Source organism: Tinamus guttatus, unplaced genomic scaffold (genome assembly GCF_059628265.1).
Source record: "Tinamus guttatus ecotype Peru unplaced genomic scaffold, ASM5962826v1 Tinamus_guttatus_pri_ptg000245l, whole genome shotgun sequence".
Taxonomy (NCBI): domain Eukaryota; kingdom Metazoa; phylum Chordata; class Aves; order Tinamiformes; family Tinamidae; genus Tinamus; species Tinamus guttatus.
This window is the reverse complement of record NW_028288779.1, coordinates 714,175-732,081: the sequence shown is the minus strand read 5'-3', so window position 1 is coordinate 732,081 and position 17,907 is coordinate 714,175. Positions and strand designations below refer to the sequence as shown.

The 17,907-nt window shown below is 40.3% G+C and overlaps 1 protein-coding gene across 1 annotated transcript in view; it reads right to left on the bottom strand.

Moving 5' to 3' along the window:
- The window catches only part of USP6NL (USP6 N-terminal like), a 96,476-nt gene extending 79,027 nt beyond the window's left edge, over positions 1-17,449 (bottom strand). Inside the window, exons 1-2 of the mRNA XM_088526293.1 lie at positions 17,355-17,449; positions 13,593-13,682 (exon numbers count right to left, since the gene is read on the bottom strand). Of these exons, the coding sequence (XP_088382419.1) occupies positions 13,593-13,596 (4 nt within the window). The 5' untranslated portion in view covers positions 13,597-13,682; positions 17,355-17,449. The remainder of the gene's footprint in view (positions 1-13,592; positions 13,683-17,354) is intronic.
- Positions 17,450-17,907: the final 458 nt, after the last annotated feature.

Genomic DNA, 17,907 nt, shown 5'->3' with positions numbered 1-17,907 from the left:
TATATCCATGATGTTATAGGCAGGCTTTCAGAAGAATTATCCAGAGTCCTCTTAGTAATCTCAGGCAGTATTACAGCTATCCAAAATGTTACATGCTTGTGTCCTCATTTACAAAAACATATACAAGCTATTAAAAAAAAATGCAGGCTTATTGTTCACACAAATAAATGCCCTCAAGCCTTTTTAGTATTTTGTTTTAGACACGAAGTTTTTCTGACATTCTTCCTCCATCAACCAGCCAGAATTCAGGCTGCACAAGGTTCTATCCCAGCTCTGCACGAACCTAGGCCAATATATATTCCTGAATGCACTTTGTGCTCCCCCCAAAACCAGGACATCATTAACATCCTTTTTCCTATGTAAAAACCTAAAAATGATTCCCACACCAAGCTGAAGACCCAACAAACTCAAAGCAGCACAAGAATGCAGTGGCCAAAGGGAAATTCAGGGACCACAGCAAGACATCAGTCAGAGACAGGGAAATTCCAGGGATTTCCAGAGAAGCTGAATCCATCTGCAAATCTTGCTGTCACTATCCAGAAAGCAGGTAAGTATCACGTATGAGAGACTCCATCTGATACTTGTTTAGTTCTGTGAAAGAGCAAAGTCTGAGGTTACGAGCAGCACAAGGGGATTTACGGGAGCCGGTTCCACTTGCACTTTGGCCTCCTCTGTCTACATCCGTAAAACTCAGACAGAGCTTAAACATGTTACAAAGTCAGTAGGACTATTCATAACAAGGGCTATAAAAAGGCAAGTATCATGAACAGCAGAAGCAGCTGTTCTTAATGACTAATTTAAATGTTTGACTTAAAAGCTACAGTTTCAGCAACCACACATAGCAGCACTGCTTCAGCTTCCTCCCCACTTAGCAAAGAAGATTTTCACTCAGAATATATATATTTTACCAGGAGTAGTAAGTGCTTTTCAAGCAGGAAAAGGTTTTCAACATTATGTTAGTTTTAAAAGATTAAGGAAACACAAGTAAGGCACATGACTTCGGAAAAGGTCCTTTGAATCTGAAATATGAGGAACAACATATTGTAAAAATATTTGCAGAGTAAATCTGCAGTAAAAAAATACCTTTGCTTGCAAAATAAAGACAAATTCAGATATACTGTATATGAAGTTGCAATGAAGTTGCTGGCTTACTGCAAAAGAGAAGTTAAGTATCAATAGAAGCATTTTGTTTTGCAATAGTCCCCACTGACTTTTCTTGTCACAATTGGTCTTCAGAGGAATATCTCAAAATAAACAGGCACTGAGCTCAGAGACAGGCAATACATCATGATACGAATTACTACTCGGAGCAGCTGGAAAGTAGGCCATCTACCTTTTCTCTGAAATATTTTGAATTAGTTTTCCAATCTGTGAACTAAAGCCTATAGATCTCATTCACTAGATTTTAAATAATCCATGGTAGCCAGAAAAGCAGAATTCTGGGGCTCCAGTAATAACTAAAGCACCCCATAAGGCTCTGAAATTTAAATTCTGATTCTCATATTTTCCATAGACTATTCTTGGACAGAAAAGCATTAAGAGGATGATGAAAAAGATAAAAGAAAGCCTCATGTCCTCAAGAAATCATACCTGGAATTCTGGCAGCCTTTGCTGGGAAACTGTTGGCACTGGTGATATATCCAAGCTTAAGGTATTCTTTTTTTTTTTAAAAAAAAAAAAAAAAAAGGAAACTGCTTTGGGGTATTTGGTTTGCCAACTTGAAAATGGCCTTCATATATGTGGATATATCCTTAGAGCCTTCTGAATGATCCTAGGAGTACATAACTGCTCAGTTCACTGGGATTGGAATTCACTTAGAAAATTCTCTTTTGCATTTCTGGCATTTTTAATCCCACTTCCAAATCATGAAAGAATGGCTACAGCTTTTAAATAAACAGACTTAGATACACAACCGCTTTGTAGAAGAAATCTGACTCGTAGAAGAGAGATGTTTGACCTAGAAGTCTGGAGAAGTTAACAAATAATGGTAACAGGAAACTGCCAAAGTGATGTTTGATTAAAGATGACGGGAGGCGTTTGTTCATTTGTTTTATGTCTGTATTTCCTTCCACTTTAAACATGGGAGAATTATTCATTCCATTCAGATCCATTATTCAAACTTCAATAAAGGGCCGATAAAATTCATTCCACATGTTCCAGGCAAAAAATTGTCAGGCCAAAAAGAAGTAAAAGCTAAAGGGAGAGAGAAAATATATTTGTAGCTAAATATATAGATATTAGTATATTTGTAGCACTTCATCCTGCTGCTGATACCAGATACTAATGGAGTTCTACATCAGTGCTTTGATAGATTTGTGTTGTACTTATCACTTCTACCAGCAAAATAAGGGCAATAGTCTTGGTTATGTATTTACTGTGAAACTGTACCATCCTATCTAAACATACAAATGAATTTTGGTACCCATGGGACACCTTTACCCAACTAAACTAGATAGTTGGATAGTTTAAAGGATGCACAAAAATCCTTAGATATTTAATGTGTAAAAAGCTGTCAAAAAAGATTTTAGGCTGCAATGCAGAACTCATTAGATATAATGCAAAAGTTTGTTTATTTTTGAATTATATGATTACAATCGTGTTAAACAGGCAAACTAGAGGAAAACAAATCATATTTTGCAGATCGATAGTAAGGACCTCTGGTCTTATAGTAACTATCCAGCATAATCTCCTTCACCTCTCACCCAGCCTCATGTCCTTCCAGAAACAAAAAGCCATAATATTTGGTAAGGTAATCTATGGAAAACACCACCAAAATGAATTGTTTAAAAAAAAAAAAATCCACATAGCCCATTTTAAAAATCGATTCTGTTCGCATATTTAAAATGTAAGAGGAAAAAGAGTTAATAAATCTCAGTGAACACACTACAGAATTTCAGTGTCTCTCCCACTCTAATCTTTACACACTTTCAGCTGCATATTGTAAAAATTGAGGTAAAAATTCCATATTAGAAACCTCAAATAGAAATCAACCATTTATGAAACTGCAAATACTACAGCAGACAAGTTAAAAAAAGGCTACTCCAAAAAGAAAATGCAGCTTTTCCTACTTTTCATTATTATTATTTATTTCCTTGATTTGGGTCACAGCTGTAGCATTCATCAATAAATTTATCCTCAGTCTAAAGAATGCTATAAAGAGTATTCTGTCAAATCTATATTTATCAAAAAACATAGTAGTGATTAAAATAATTTTGATCTTCTAAAAATATTGTAAAAAACATTACTACCATACAGATTTCAATGTTGAATTCAAAAGTAAATTCATTAATCTGGCAAAAACCGAAAGAAATGTGTGTGTGCTCAATTCAAAGGAAAAAATAATAATTAAAAACTTTGCTTTTAAATAAAAAGCTTTGTTTCCTGTGAAAAAGCATATCAACATGATTAACAACCTCCGAACTCCTTGAAGCAAAGGAAAACAAACCAATTCTGTGCATCACTGTTTGTTAGGAGGACTCGATCGTGCTCTGCATGGGACACTGCTGCGTTGATGAGAAATAAGAAAACGCAGCCGTGCAGATCTATCAGGAAGGAGTCACGAGACCTTCTTAGCCCACTGCAAAACACAATTTTAGCTACACCAAGCAAAAATTGGTAGGCTGAATAAAAATACTATGATATAACTTGCTCTTGGCAGCAGAATCAGAATGTTTAAACTAAACAGGTCACACAGATCCAAAGCGATCCTTACTCCGTAGGGGTCCGTACCTGGGTCTGTCTGGCTACTGCAGTTGTGTTTTTAAGGGGAGCCACTACTCCCTGCTCAACTGTGGACTTCTGTCTCCTGCTCCAAGATCCTGTTCCTTGTCCTTCGCTCATAAAAAACATTTTCAAAGATCTTGCTTTTTTAATTACCGTGTTTCAAAATCCCAGCTTAGCATCACAGTTGAATAGGACGGTCATGTTAACCATGAATACTTGCAATTAATGTGATGTGGAGTGATGTGTGGAGTATTTCGGTAAGTAACCATAAAGATAACAACTCTGTCTAGCCTCTTCTTAAGATGTTTACTTTAGTAGTAATGCTTTAAAACTAGCGAGTTATGCTTGCTTCAAATGCAATCCTATTTCCTACGAAGCACAGACAAGACTCAGCTACGAACAAAGGGTTTTGCTATTTTCCCCGCTCGAAAAAAAAAATGGGAAAAAACTCAGGCATCTTTAACCCAACTCACAGAGCAGCGTCTGTGTTCAGCTTTATCAGAAGCCAGGTGAACAAGCCAACTGAAGAGCTACCTATCACAGAGAGGAGAGAGGAATCACAGGATGGTTGAGGTTGGAAGGGACTTCTAGAGATCATCCAGTCCAACCCCCTGCTCCAGCAGGGACACCCAGAGCACGTGGCACAGGGTGGCATCCAGGTGGGTTTGGAAGATCTCCAGAGAAGGAGACTCCACAGCCTCTCTGGGCAGCCTGTGCCAGGGCTCTGGCACTCTCACAGCAAAGAAGTTCTTCCTCACATGGAGATGGAACTGCCTGTGTTTCAACTTGTACCCATTACCCCTTGTCCTGTCACTGGGCACCACGGAGAAGAGTTTGGCGCCATCCTCCCTACATTCTCCCCTCAGACACGTCCATTGCACAGTCGCACCTCGATCTCCCTCAGGAGGGAGCAGACTGCGGTGTATTTGTTATTCTCCAGGAACTCTCTGCAGCTTTAGGGAATTTAAAGTCCCACCATCATGCAGGCTGTCCATGGTCTGGACAAGAAGGAGCTGAACCACCTTGCTCTAAGCAATATTAGAATCAATATTTTAATACACTGTAACTTCCATTGGTGTTATACCAGTGCTAGAAAAAATATTGCTGACGTGCTCATCTGCAGCAGATTTATGCTTGCACCACACAGATATCAAATGTAGACTTCATATACCAGCAGCTAGCAGGCCCACTGAATATAAAGCATCAAGAAAAACATAAGCTAAGGGTTAGTTCTTCAAAATGGATGTTCCACTTAATAACAAATAGAAAACAAAGAGCTTCACAGAGAGTTTCACACAAATATTATTTCTTTTCATTTATTTTAATGCATGGGGCATAAATAAATATTGAAATGTTACTGAAAAGGAACTCGTTGGCCTTTGCTCCAAATATAAATATTTTCCTACCACTTATTTAAAGCACAGACTATGGACATTTTTGTCACTGATTTTGCCACAGAAAAGAGCGGGGGGGGTGGGGGGGGGGGAGGAAGAGAAGCAGGAGAAGAGATGGAGAATAAAAAACAACAAAAGTTTGGACCTGATCTTTCTTTCCCATCCCCTAAGACCAACCCCAATGCCCTTCAAATATTTTTACAGCAACTTGATGGAGTTGGAAGGGGGCAGCAGGGGAAAGCAAAGAGAAAACAAAAGAGAGAAGCTAAAAGCTTGTCTAGTTTTTACAACTAGATGGAAGCAATATAAAACACAACCTCTCTGAAGGATGCAAGGGAAGCAGGTCCGACTGCAGCCGACGACTGCCCAAGAGCAGGGTTGGGGATAGGGTGGGGAAGGAGGGGTATCTCGCTGCACCCTTTATATACCTCAAACACAAGCGTCGTAAATCACATTCCTCGTAAAACACATATAAAATTCTATATAAATAATAGAGAAAGGCTTTATATCGAATGCATGAAAAGGGATTTTGGTGGGAGCCTTTTATTTCTCTGTCAAAATCCTGGGAAGTCCAACCGCAGCTCAAAGCTCCAAGCGAGCCCTCCACAGCCACCGAGGAACCAGGCCGACTTGCAAGGAGCTTTCCAGGAGCAAAGCAGAAAGACAGCGTTGAAGAAGCCTCTCGTGTGACAGCGCAGGGGGCTTTAATAAACCAAGGGGCTTTTACAGTAGGGATCTGTGAGCTTAATGTGGCACAAGCCAAAAGCAGGGGAAACACTCCAGCATGTCAGACATTAATGGACTGCATTGCATGCCACAAAGTGGGAGCAAAACCCACCCCATCGGCTTCCCAAGGCAGCCTTAAAGGCCTGCTGAGCTTCCTGCTCGTTTTGGACCTTTGGATAGCAGGGCAAGCACAGGAATAGCAATAGTCACAGTAGGTCCCTCACACAATTTTAAGAAAATCCCTTAATTATTAAGGGGTTCTTCTGCAATGGCAGATTAAAATGACCTTGCAGCCAGCAGCTGCATAGGATATCATCTAAGCACAGCTACTTTGTTTGCACAAAATATCCCTTATGAATATCCTTTAAATACTGAAGAGGCAACAGATCGGATAGTTTAAGTAAAGAAAAGATCTTAAATTTAAACAAATACAGAGCCACTCTGGAGCCAGTAATCCTGCTGGGATTACTTGCATAACCCCATTTATGGCAACAACCCCAAGTATTTTCCATCTGCGCTGCAAATCAAAGTTGCTTCCTATCAAAAAAAAAAAAGCATAAAGAATGTCAGGGGAGTTTTTCTTGAAACACAGTCAGTTTAGCTTAAAATAACCACATACCTTGTAAATCAGATACTTTGTTTCTTGAATAGAGGAGAAATAACATAAAACTTGAAGATGTTAAACTCACTTATTTTTCCCATCTGTGGTAATGTTCCACTACGAAGCAGCAATAGTTTTCCCTTTCCAGTACAGCACTGCCTATTAATTGTGCAAAAAACATACAGAATGTAATACAACAGGTAAGGAAAGGCTTCTAAATGCCTCAGTGTTGTTGGGAAAGTTGTTCTTGGGGCCATTTCAGACCGATCTGTAGACAATGTCAGTGTCTACACAGCGCCCTGCACAAAGAGGTGGGTGCCTGCCCAAACGCCCATACCTTCAGCTACTGCTTTTCCTGTGCATTTCAGCTGTGAGGTTTTGCCTTCACCTTTGGAATGTACTTGAGCGGCACATTCACATATCACAGGATGACCAGGGTGCCAGAAATGTGAATTGCTTCCACAGGGTGGATACCTGATACTCGCTCCAGGGAACAAGGCTGTGCTGTTCTTTGCTACCCACTGGCGAGCCCAGCTGCAGTACAAGGATCCCAGCAGCAGCTGCAGAGGAACCCAGAGCGGTCCCAGCAACTGAGATTTAAACAAGAAACCTAGAACAGGGCAAAGACATCTACTTCTGTGTACACTGATTAGCCATAATGCTGGAACCAGCAGTCCTTACTGAAATATCAAAATAATGGCAGGAAGACAGATTTAGAAAATGAACTCTCTCTCTGCACATATATACATGCACACATAACAGAATGTGTGTGTGTTTTATATATGTATATATATATATATATACATACACACATCTGCAAAAAGAAAAATATACATATGTATGCATAAAAAACCACCACTGCAATTTCTGGGACACACACAGAGATTTGAAGTGTCATAAAATAAATAATTCATAAATAGCCCATGCTTAATCTTCATTGCAAGCATGACAGGGGATCTTTGTGAAATGCAACGTCCTCTTCGTAAAACATGGTCAGGGAGCACCAACTGCGTTATACTAAAATGCTGCTCCTTCAGTAACACACATAATGGCAGCTTTTCCACCACAGCTTTTCCGCCACCGCTAACATCTTGGTTTACAAGCCCAAATTACACTGGTTTGAATGCAGGTGTCAAGTTCCACTAACTTATTTACAGTAACCCAACAACCTGACCATCAATTTTAAGCTATAGGCAGAAAGCTCAGCTCAAGGAAGTTAGGTTTAATGGCAACATTTAAAAAAAAAATGTAAATAATAAATGTAAAGGGTTTTGTTCCGTTTGGGTTTTTACACATAATTTTACTATACCTCATTGATTAATTTAAATAAAACAACAGACACCAAGAAATACTTGTGTGTTAACAGAGCCTTATACAAACTAAGGCTATTGAACTTGGATACGTCATTTGAAATCAGTTTCTGAACATGATAAATATATTTTTGATAGCTGCAAACCTCCTGCAAAGCTTCAGAGAAAGAAAACTGACTTCATTTCAGTGTATTCAAGTTAATGTGTATTCTGCCTACTTAAAGTGACTGAAAACGAAAGTACCTCACAAATGCAAAAATACTTGTTTTCCTCTTCCAATCTAAAAATAAAGCCTACGTGCAACCAAAGCCACAATCTACCAGTTCTAAATATGCCAAGGTGATATAAACATATAAACATGTTTTTTTAAAAAGTCATTATGTCAGTTTATCTAGCTAAGAAGTTCAACATCATAAAATGGGAATATCAAGAAGCCACGCAACTTTCTACACACAGGCCTACCCTTGCTAAGCAGAATGTAATCTGTGGTGTGTCTGTAAAGTATGTAGGCTTATGTTTTGTTCTCATGCACTTTTGGTATTTAGATGAGAGGTTTAATTGCACCATTGGCAAGAAACTGGATCATCTAAGATCTGATCAGCCCTCCAGAGACGTCTCTCCTCATCTACTATAAAAGAAACCTAAGACGATTAAAATCCTAAAACACTTGAACCATAGTTTCACGTGCACTTCCAGCAAGGGTAGAACAGCACTACCATTATCCTCACTGCTGTGCTGCCCTCTCCGCCTTGCAGCAGTACAAATATTTACACGGTTTTGTGAAACAAGATCGGGGGCCCTCCCAATGCAAACCAGAGGGCGCAGGGACGGGGACGTTGTCTGGCACGGACAACGCTCAAGTGGCTCCTGGCACCTGAAAGACCCTCAGCTCAGTCCTGGCAGTCTCTATATGCAAGATGCCCCTAACAAAGTTCTGCTTCATTAGAAGCTTTTCTGCAAGTCCATAAAGGTTTCTGGGACTCAGCAACTCTGCCCTCCGAGCATCTCCGTCCAGCGCCGCTTCTCATGGCCTCCCTCGGGTACCAGGCGGAGCAGCCACCAGCTGAGGTAGCATCAACAAAAACCAAGACAACAGAGAAAAGCAACAATGAAGCAAGATAAGAACAGCAGGAGAGCCAGTCAGCTTAGGAGACGAGCCTTTTTGGGGCTACCATTTCCCATGATTAACAAAAAGTTACTACACTATTTTTAATTCCAGTGCAATAACTCATGTATCGCTGCAGTGACCCATGTTGGTAAATTCCCCTGCCACATTCACAGAAGAGCAGAGCAAGAAGTACAGCAAATACTCGAGCTGTCAATTAAATAACTTTTAGGAGCCAGTAATGCTCAGAAGTTTAGCGTATAAAAAATAAAATAAATGTTGTGGTTTTATTCTTATCCTGCTATTTCGAGTGCAGTGTGTTCTTTAGCTCTTAAGATATTCTGAACATATCCTGAGTCTTCAAACCGTTCTTTAGCATTCAGACCTTCACAGGGAAGTTTTTCATAAAGAATTAGCATTTCACATTTCAGTGAGGATGACCTAGGACACAACAGCTTCTTTATCTTTCGAATCCTTGGAAATACTATGATGGAGAAGTATACATTAGGCTGTGAAATCGGAAGAAAAATCACCACAGAAAACATTTTTATACAAAGTAGAGGCTTGAGGGTACACAAAGTCAGCGTTAAGAATTCATGGTTCTAAAATAAAACAAAAACTTAGCATATAATAACGAAGTAATCTGACCTCCTTTGGCCATTCATTACCATGCTTTGTTAAAAAGAAATTCTAGCTTACTTTTCAGTTTCCTTCCCCAGCACAGTTTTCGGTATGGATCAGAACAAACTGGCCTTTTTCTTTCGGAACACTGTATTTCAGCTCATTGAAAGCAACTGTAATGACTACAAAGATTCTTCAACTACATCATGCATCTTTAGAATTACTTGCAACACTATGCAAAATAAGTTTTAAAATGCGCACCAAACAACCATAGTGATAAAAAAAATCATTTATTTTCTGAACACTCTTAGTCCTCAATTCACTATAAATTCAATCTGGCATACAAGGAGGGGAGAAACTGAGCCAGCCTTAACAAAACAGAGCTTTCTAAGACCAGAAAGCTTTACAAGAGCCCGGGACATGCTTCTTTTTCAGTTGCAAACGCAAGAATATAAACACATTGACCTGGTTTTTAATTCCCAGGTTTATTGCTCATGAACTGATAAACCGATAGCTAAATCTCCTTCTTGATTCACACTACAGGAACCAAAAGAAAGAAAGAAAAAAAAAAAAAAAAAGGCCATGCACCTCAAAACCTAAGGGTCATCTCTGAACACAAACTAGAAAGCCAGTTGTAATGAGAGGTCCTGACAAATAAGCAACCATCAAACAGGAGCAGCCTTTAATCACACCCATGCGGCCTTGATTTGAACTGGTGAGGCAAAAAGCTGCTCTGTTCAATCAGACCACACTGAACAATTCCAAAATATAACCCTGCATCGCAGAACATCTCTCCAAACACCCAGGACCCACTCCAACCCAGTCACAAGAAAAATCTAAACAGACAACAGTGAAGCATGAAGAATAGCAGGTTGGTTTCCCAAGTGCATGCAATATAAGCTTTTAGGGTGTGGGAAACAAAACTAAAAGCACCAAGACAAAGCCAGGAAAGAATTATTCTGTACCATTATTATGACAGCAGAATTAGAAGGCAAAAAAAAAAAAAAAAGTTGGCACCGCATTCTGTGTGTTCAGAAAAAAAAAGATGTCAGCAGCTTGTTTCAAGGATGCTATTTAGTGCAACAGTAAGTACCAACATTTAGTTAAGTTGTTTCCTAACAGAGTTTATTGTAAAAGCCCAGATAAATTTGAGCTGACAACCTTTTTTGCAAAGGAGGAACAACAGGAAAACCCTCAAACATGAAGAGCAAGGTGCAGGAGCATAAGAATTTGTCACGATAATACACATGTTCCAACAGCTATACATCAATCACTGAAAAAAAACCTTTTACAAATTAAACCAACATTTTACATGGTGTGATATTTTAGGCAGGTTGCACATAGTCACAATTTCTGTGACAAATTATCTTTAGACGTAAAATAAACCAAGATCAATGTGGCCACCCTTTAGAAACATGATCCCACTGTAAAATTATCTGCACCACAGGACAGTACAATTCTAAATATGACAAATGTCTTATAAATGTCTGTCTTTTTTAGTGTAAGGCACTACCAAAAACTAAAAGCCTGCAATGAAACTGCTACTATTTTAACATAGTCACAGATTTTCTGCACCGTCCAAGGGAGAGGGGGACAGAATCATCCATAAAATCTGGACCTTACATTTCTACCAATATTCTTCTCTTGGTGAACAGTATTCACAACCCTTTCCTACACACAATAAGGATAAAAAGTTAGACATCAGCAGTAGTTCCCTTACTGACTTTCTGAAAATATAAAATTGATCACTTCCTTCAAGATAAGCTTATGTGTGTTTATTAAGCACCAACATATTAGAGATTTACTTATGCCAGGTATTGTGTTAAAGAATGTACCCTATGCAGCAAACTCCTCAAATGACAAACAAGATGAAGGGTTAAAACAAAAACAAACAAACAAAAAAGGCTTTTTAAGCTAGGAAATAAGGTTGACAAAAGACAAATAGATGTGAATAGGACACATGTCAGAAAAGGGATTCAATCACTTCAAGACTGAGGTACCAGGACATTCTTTCACAAGCTGCAATGGAAATTTATACTGCCTGAAACGTACCATAGTAAAACCGTAAGAAATGTAAACAAATAATGTAGTTTGATTCTAACAGCAATCTAAATTTATGAACCAAGAAGACACCTTCTTAGGCTGACTTTCCTGCATGTTATGTTAGATTTTAATTTTGCACAGCACCAGCAGATGCACAAGCCTGGAATATCAGAATATAAGAAAATTCAACTGTTTTAACACATTTAGCTATCCTAGAAAGTTTATATATACAGAAGTATACAAATACATCTGCATAAATTGACAAATGCCTTATACGTGAGGTGTTTAGTACAGAGCTGCCTAAACTTTGCGAAACAAGCTCATAGCTCATGTTTCACTAAAGCAAACAGTAAACCAACAAATCCAACAGTTATTCACTATAAATATATAATGTTATCTATTTATGGGGTTTAAGGCAGTGAAACAGAGAGGACCTGCATACTAATGTCTAACACAGAAACGTGGTGTTCTTCCTGCAAGCAAGAGGCTGTACTCTGAGTAACATTATTAAGTAGGACAACAGCAACAAGCGTCAAAAGTGTTATCTGCTGTTTGAATAAGCCTCTATCTTCTTTGAATACATAAAACTAAACTGTCCAGTCCAGAATCACTTCACATTCTCACAAAAACCAGTGATATTCTGCTCAAGGCAAGAAAACCTTTGCTTACTCAAACTAGCAATTTAAACAAGTAAAAATCGCCACAGCACTTCAATGAGACCCCTGAATAGGATACAACAACTACAATTCAAAGGCTAGCAAGACTTGCAGGCATTTGTTACGTTTAAGACGAGCCATTAGGCAATGGCAGCACAAGAGATGCTCTATAAAACAAATTATGAATAATACAGTAGTGTTTGACAGGTCAGAATATTCAGGTGTACAGAATCACCACTTGAAAAGCTGTCATTTATTCAAAATTGCAAATATTTTAAACATCAAAAACTCAACAAATGGGAAACACCATATGCGAACACTAGAATAGTACCACTGACACTAAGCATGAAGCTTCAACTTAAAATCCTGCAATCCTGTTTTTTTCTGCTGCATTTAGCAAGTATTTCTTCCACCAATTTTCTTTCTTTTAGGTGACAAGAACAATCACTTTTATTTAGACAGAAATGAAATTCAGCCAACAATTTTCTTTAGTCACTTCCTCCCAGAAAACGAAATGGACTTATTTTTCTGGCAAAACATGTAATTATGCTATGAACTAGATGTTCATTTTTAAAAAAATTTAGTACAGTTATGTTGAAACTAGCCTATATTGGAAATAGGGTTGTTGCGCATCGGAAGTTACGTTGTTATTTCTGCATGATGCAAGAGTAATGCTGCTAGAAAGCAAAAGACTTGCATCGAGCAAGACTTATGAAATACATTTAAATATTCAAAACATTTCTTTAAGAAAAGATTGCCTTACTCAGATATGGCCTAAACCTCAGAACAAACTTCTAGTGTCTTCCCCCCCCTCCTTTTTTTTTTTTTTTTTTTTAAGAGAGAACAGATCTTAAGTCACAATATTTTGCTGCTCAGATCTTTCCAACCCATGCCAAAACTCCTTTGGGATCATACATCTATAGGGGAATTTAAGTAATATATTTATTTTTTCCTCATAGAATGAAGTCCATTCATTTTCTGTTGGATTTTTACCAGCTATTTTAATTCAGTGGGCATTCACATATTTTGGAGTCTTGGGCAAACCCCAAGACATTTTCCCCTCAGAGTCGCATGTTTTATTTAAATTGAAAGGAACAAACATCAACTTGTCTCAGCATTTACCTTCTTGAAAATGATACAAGACTACCAATACAGGAGCAGAACAGAGCAAACATTCACCAAAATGATGCAGATGAAGAGCAACATCTGTCAAACCTGGAGTTGTGTGGGTAGCTGTAAGGGACTGGAAACACAAAATTTTTTGGCAGAAGAACCGCTTTCCAAAATCCAGTACAGAAGTACATTTCTTCTGAACCAAAAACTGAGGCTTTTTTTTTTCATTTTTTTTAAAAAATAATCTTGTTCTAGGTGCTGAATATTATAAGATGTGGCATAATAAAGGAATCTACTCACTCATGACTGGAAACTTCTTTGCATATAATCCAAGACAGGGCGTGAAGCAAGGTGTCTTGTTGGAGAAGGTTTCCCAGAGGTATACATGTCCTGATGACAGCAGGATAATAAAAAAAAAAATAGTTATTTTAAGTTTTTTTATATATATAGATATATAAATTGTTTCTCCTATAAACTTTTCATACACTTTGTTAAAAAGAAAATACAAAGGTGCATTTGTTACAACTGTTGGACTTTACTACTTAAGGATATTTTTTGAAGCTTATCAATTCAAAACGTGCACTTTATATCATCCATATTGTAAAACTGTTTGCACAGACTAATTCATAAAACTTAACTTTTCCCGAGGGATAAGAAACATTCTTTAAGAAGGGAAAAGTACAAAACTATGGATAACATAACTGGAAATAGAATCAAAGTAATTCTTCAGCGAGGTCAGCTAGCAGGAAAATGCAATGCCAAGATATTCTTTGAAGCGCTACGACCACAAGCCAATTTACTAAAGAAACACAGATCGGCACCAACAGCTAATACCTCCTCCACAGAAAACAGAAGTTGAAAAAGCTACAACTTCTAGTGAGTTCAAACTATCTGCTCTCTCAAACACATAACTGGAATCAGGAAAAAAAAGGATTCCTAGGTAGGACAGATGCAGATTCGCTAACAATACGCCTGGCTTTCCCAAAGCTAAATCTACAGGACTTAATCTTCAACAGTGATGGCACAGCACTGCATTTTAGAGCATTTATTATATAATCTCCATCCTGCTGCCATAAGCAAGTTTATACAAATCTATGATAGCTGAATGAAAATAACTTCACCTCATAGCTGAGATTATATATATAAAGTTGGAAAGTTTTCTTCTAAAACCCGCACAAAGATGGTTTCTGTAAATTAAGAATTATGTGATTTATGCCCTCTTTTCAGGGCCAATTAGCACCTGCTGAACCCGACCACCTGCACTGGCCCATGTAGCTAATACCTTGTGCTGACTCAGTTTTCAAGCCTCAACTCTCCTGATATCACAGGGATTAAAAAGAAGATAGAGAAACAAAGAGGAGTAATTTAGAGTGTGACTTAGCACAACACTTCCAGACTTACAGCACCCGCCAAAGAAGAACAAGAACTATCAGAGGAATCAATTGCAAAAGCAAAATAATAATAGTAATTAACTACAGTAATGCTAGAGATGGGAAAGACTGAAAAGGCAGATAAAGTTTAATAAGTGAAGAAAATGGTAGCGTACAGAAGAAATACGTAGGTAAACCTATTAAAAGGTACAAGAATACAAAGTCATTAGTGCAATCTGTGGAAAACAGCATTTTGAAGTGCAGGTCCTGCCATTCCTGTTAAATTAAACTATTCTATCTCATTCTCCAAAGGTTCAGCCCCCCTTCATTTTCTTAAATATGAACAAACAGAACTTTGCCTCAGGGATGCTACATGACACTCTGTTGCTTGTTCAGGAAGATGCTATTCACGAGGCAAAAACCCAAACAACAGTTTGGAAAACCACCCAACACTAATAATAGCATAATTATCCCTCATATCATTCATAAAATCTAGTCATGTGTAATCACAGATATGAGTAGTAGAAAATATAGCAGTATGTATCGACAAAAAGTGAACGCTTCAGCATAGCGTAACAACCTGAACTCCCAACTTCCCCATGTGAACTCTTGCTATCTTGCTTTCCATATCTAAATATTTTGTTTAGGTATTGCTAATATCCGTTCTACTCGTCAACATATACTTCTGACAAAATTCACATTTTGTTCCTTGAAAGTGCCGTGCATGCAGTTTAATTGCTGTTTATAGCTTCAGGTTGCATTTGCTGAAGGTTGTTTAATTGGACTATTCAAAAGTGCATACTTGTTTTTGCATAAATCAAAAAAAAGTTTCATATTATATATACAGTTTAGAGTACAGCAAGCAGTGCTGGAGAACGAAGAAAGGTCAATATTGTCACATCTCAGCAAGGCTGAGTTTACTGTTTATTGCATTGCAACATCGATGCTTTTACTAAGGATCTGTGTGTTGGGAAACTAACTTGCTGTCACTTGGCTGTCTTAACCAATGACCTGATTCTTTTCGAAACTTGTACTTTTCTCTCCTGTACACAAGCAGTACCAAATATCATACTGCACACACTTGTTGAGTGGCTTGCTGTAAAAATACCATCTTGGGGGGAAAAAAAAAAAAAAAAAAAGTCTGCTGAAGCCCCTTTATTCTTCCTCTTTCAATTAAGAAGGTTATAAAATACACACACACTTTACCCTCCTGTGGCATCCAGAACTTTCTTAGCAATAAAATGTATTTCAAGGCCAGGGTGGTTTCAACTTGTCTAGCTGCGAAATTTTCAACTTTGCTTTGGAAGGAATAGCTGAAAAGGAAAAAGCTCTTTGCAACTTCAAATTCGAACACACTAATAATACGCCGAGCTACATGGTTCTATATCTCTGTTTTTACTAATTTTTCTGTACGGAATTTGAGACAGACTGCAAGTAAATTCCCATTTATTATAATTCTCTGTGCTAGGTCTCTATCCAGAGACAAATAGTTGAAAACTCTTCAAGATTCAAGTCTACTCTGAAGTCTAGGCTTCAAGATTCAAGTCTATTCTGCCTGCACTTATCCTAGCTTCTGTGTAACTTAAATGCTAAGAAGTTAACCTACGAATTTATAACCCCAGCTTCCGAGAATCAGAAATCACAGAAGCAACATGCAAACAGCAGTTTTATGCCACATACACAAATAATAATAATAATAATCAAAACAAAGCCTACTTGCACTCAGCGATATTTTACTGTCAGATACTTTCTTTTTTAAGCAAAAAAGATGTTATTGCCCTTGAATAAAACTGACAAGGAATTAAGAAGTATGCAGGTTAAAGTTTTGCTAGCTGGTGATTTGAGTCTCAAATCATCAGTTTCTCTGCTATGTAACGAGGGCGCAGAAGCACAGCTCGTGTAAAGGCAGTTCTACCAAATTACGCTCATCCAGGGGGAATTAACTTTGAAGCTCCAGCCAGGAACAACAGGAGCGAGGAGGAAGCGGAACGAAGCCAAAAGGGAGCAGCGCTTCGAGAGCCAACGCACCGAAACCCCTAACAGGCTCCGCGGGAGGGTGGAAACGTCAAGTTCACACCAAAACCAGGCCGTGGCTGCTGGGGACCCGCGCGAAGGGAGCGGAGAGAAACGCGGCAGGCCCGGCACAGCCTGGCCAGGGCGTGGAGGGCGGCCCCCGAGTGTCGGGCACTCCGCGCGTGTCGCCCACGCCACCCCGGGCCCGCTGGGGTTTCGGTGCGCGGCGCCGCGGTGACCCCGCGCCAGGCGGCCCGCCCGCCCCTCCCCGCGGCCTCGGGCCCCGCGCGGCCCCGGCGCCCCCCACGGCCGCCCCCCCGCCACCAGCCCGGCAGAGATAGTTGGGTCCCCCCCCGCCCCGCACCCCCCCGTTTGGAATGGAACGGTCCGAGGCGCCCCATTACCCCAGGGACGCGGCTCTTCCACCGGGCGGCCCCGCGGGTGGAGGCGCTCGACCTCCCCCCCGCCTCCGGGGCGAGATGGTAGCCCCCCTTCTCCCTCCCCCCCGCCACTCTCTAGGAACAGGGCGCGCGCCCCACCCCGCCCGCCGCGGCGGGGAGGCCCAGCGCCCACCCCCCCCGACCCCCCAATGGAAGGGTCCGCCCGGCCGCCCCGCCGCGGCCAGCAGAGACCACTCCGCAAAGCGGGGGGGATCCCACAATGGCCGGCGCGCCCCTACCTTTGCTCGGCTTCCTCCTCCTCCTCCTTCCCTGCTTGCTGCCCCGGGAGCGGCGGCCTCCAACCAGGAAGTGCCCCGGCGTGACACGGGCTGCCGCAGCTATGGAAACCCTCCCCGCCCCCTTCCCGGCGCCGTCCCCCCGGGCTGACCCGCGCCCGCCGCCATCTTGGCTCGCAGCGAGGCGCGGAGGCGGTACCCCCCGCCGCGCCCGCCGACCCGCCCGCCGCCATCTTGGGCGCGCGGCGAGGCGCGGGGACCCTGCGGTGGGGAGAGGGGTTGTTTTGGGGTTGAAATGCGGCATTTTGGTTCAACGACGCAAGCTGGTGTTTGGTAATGGGTAAAATGGGTGAGGTGTCGTCACCCAGCTTACCTCTCCCTCTGATGCCCACCCTCCCCTCTCCTGTTCGAATAGTAACAGAGGAGGTTGATGCACTCTCCTAAACTTCTAAAAATCACCATTTCCACATTATTTGGACTAACAGTTGTGGGGTTCCCAACTTCTGATACTAATTTTTAATAAATGTTGTGATACGAGGACTTTTTATTGTTCTTT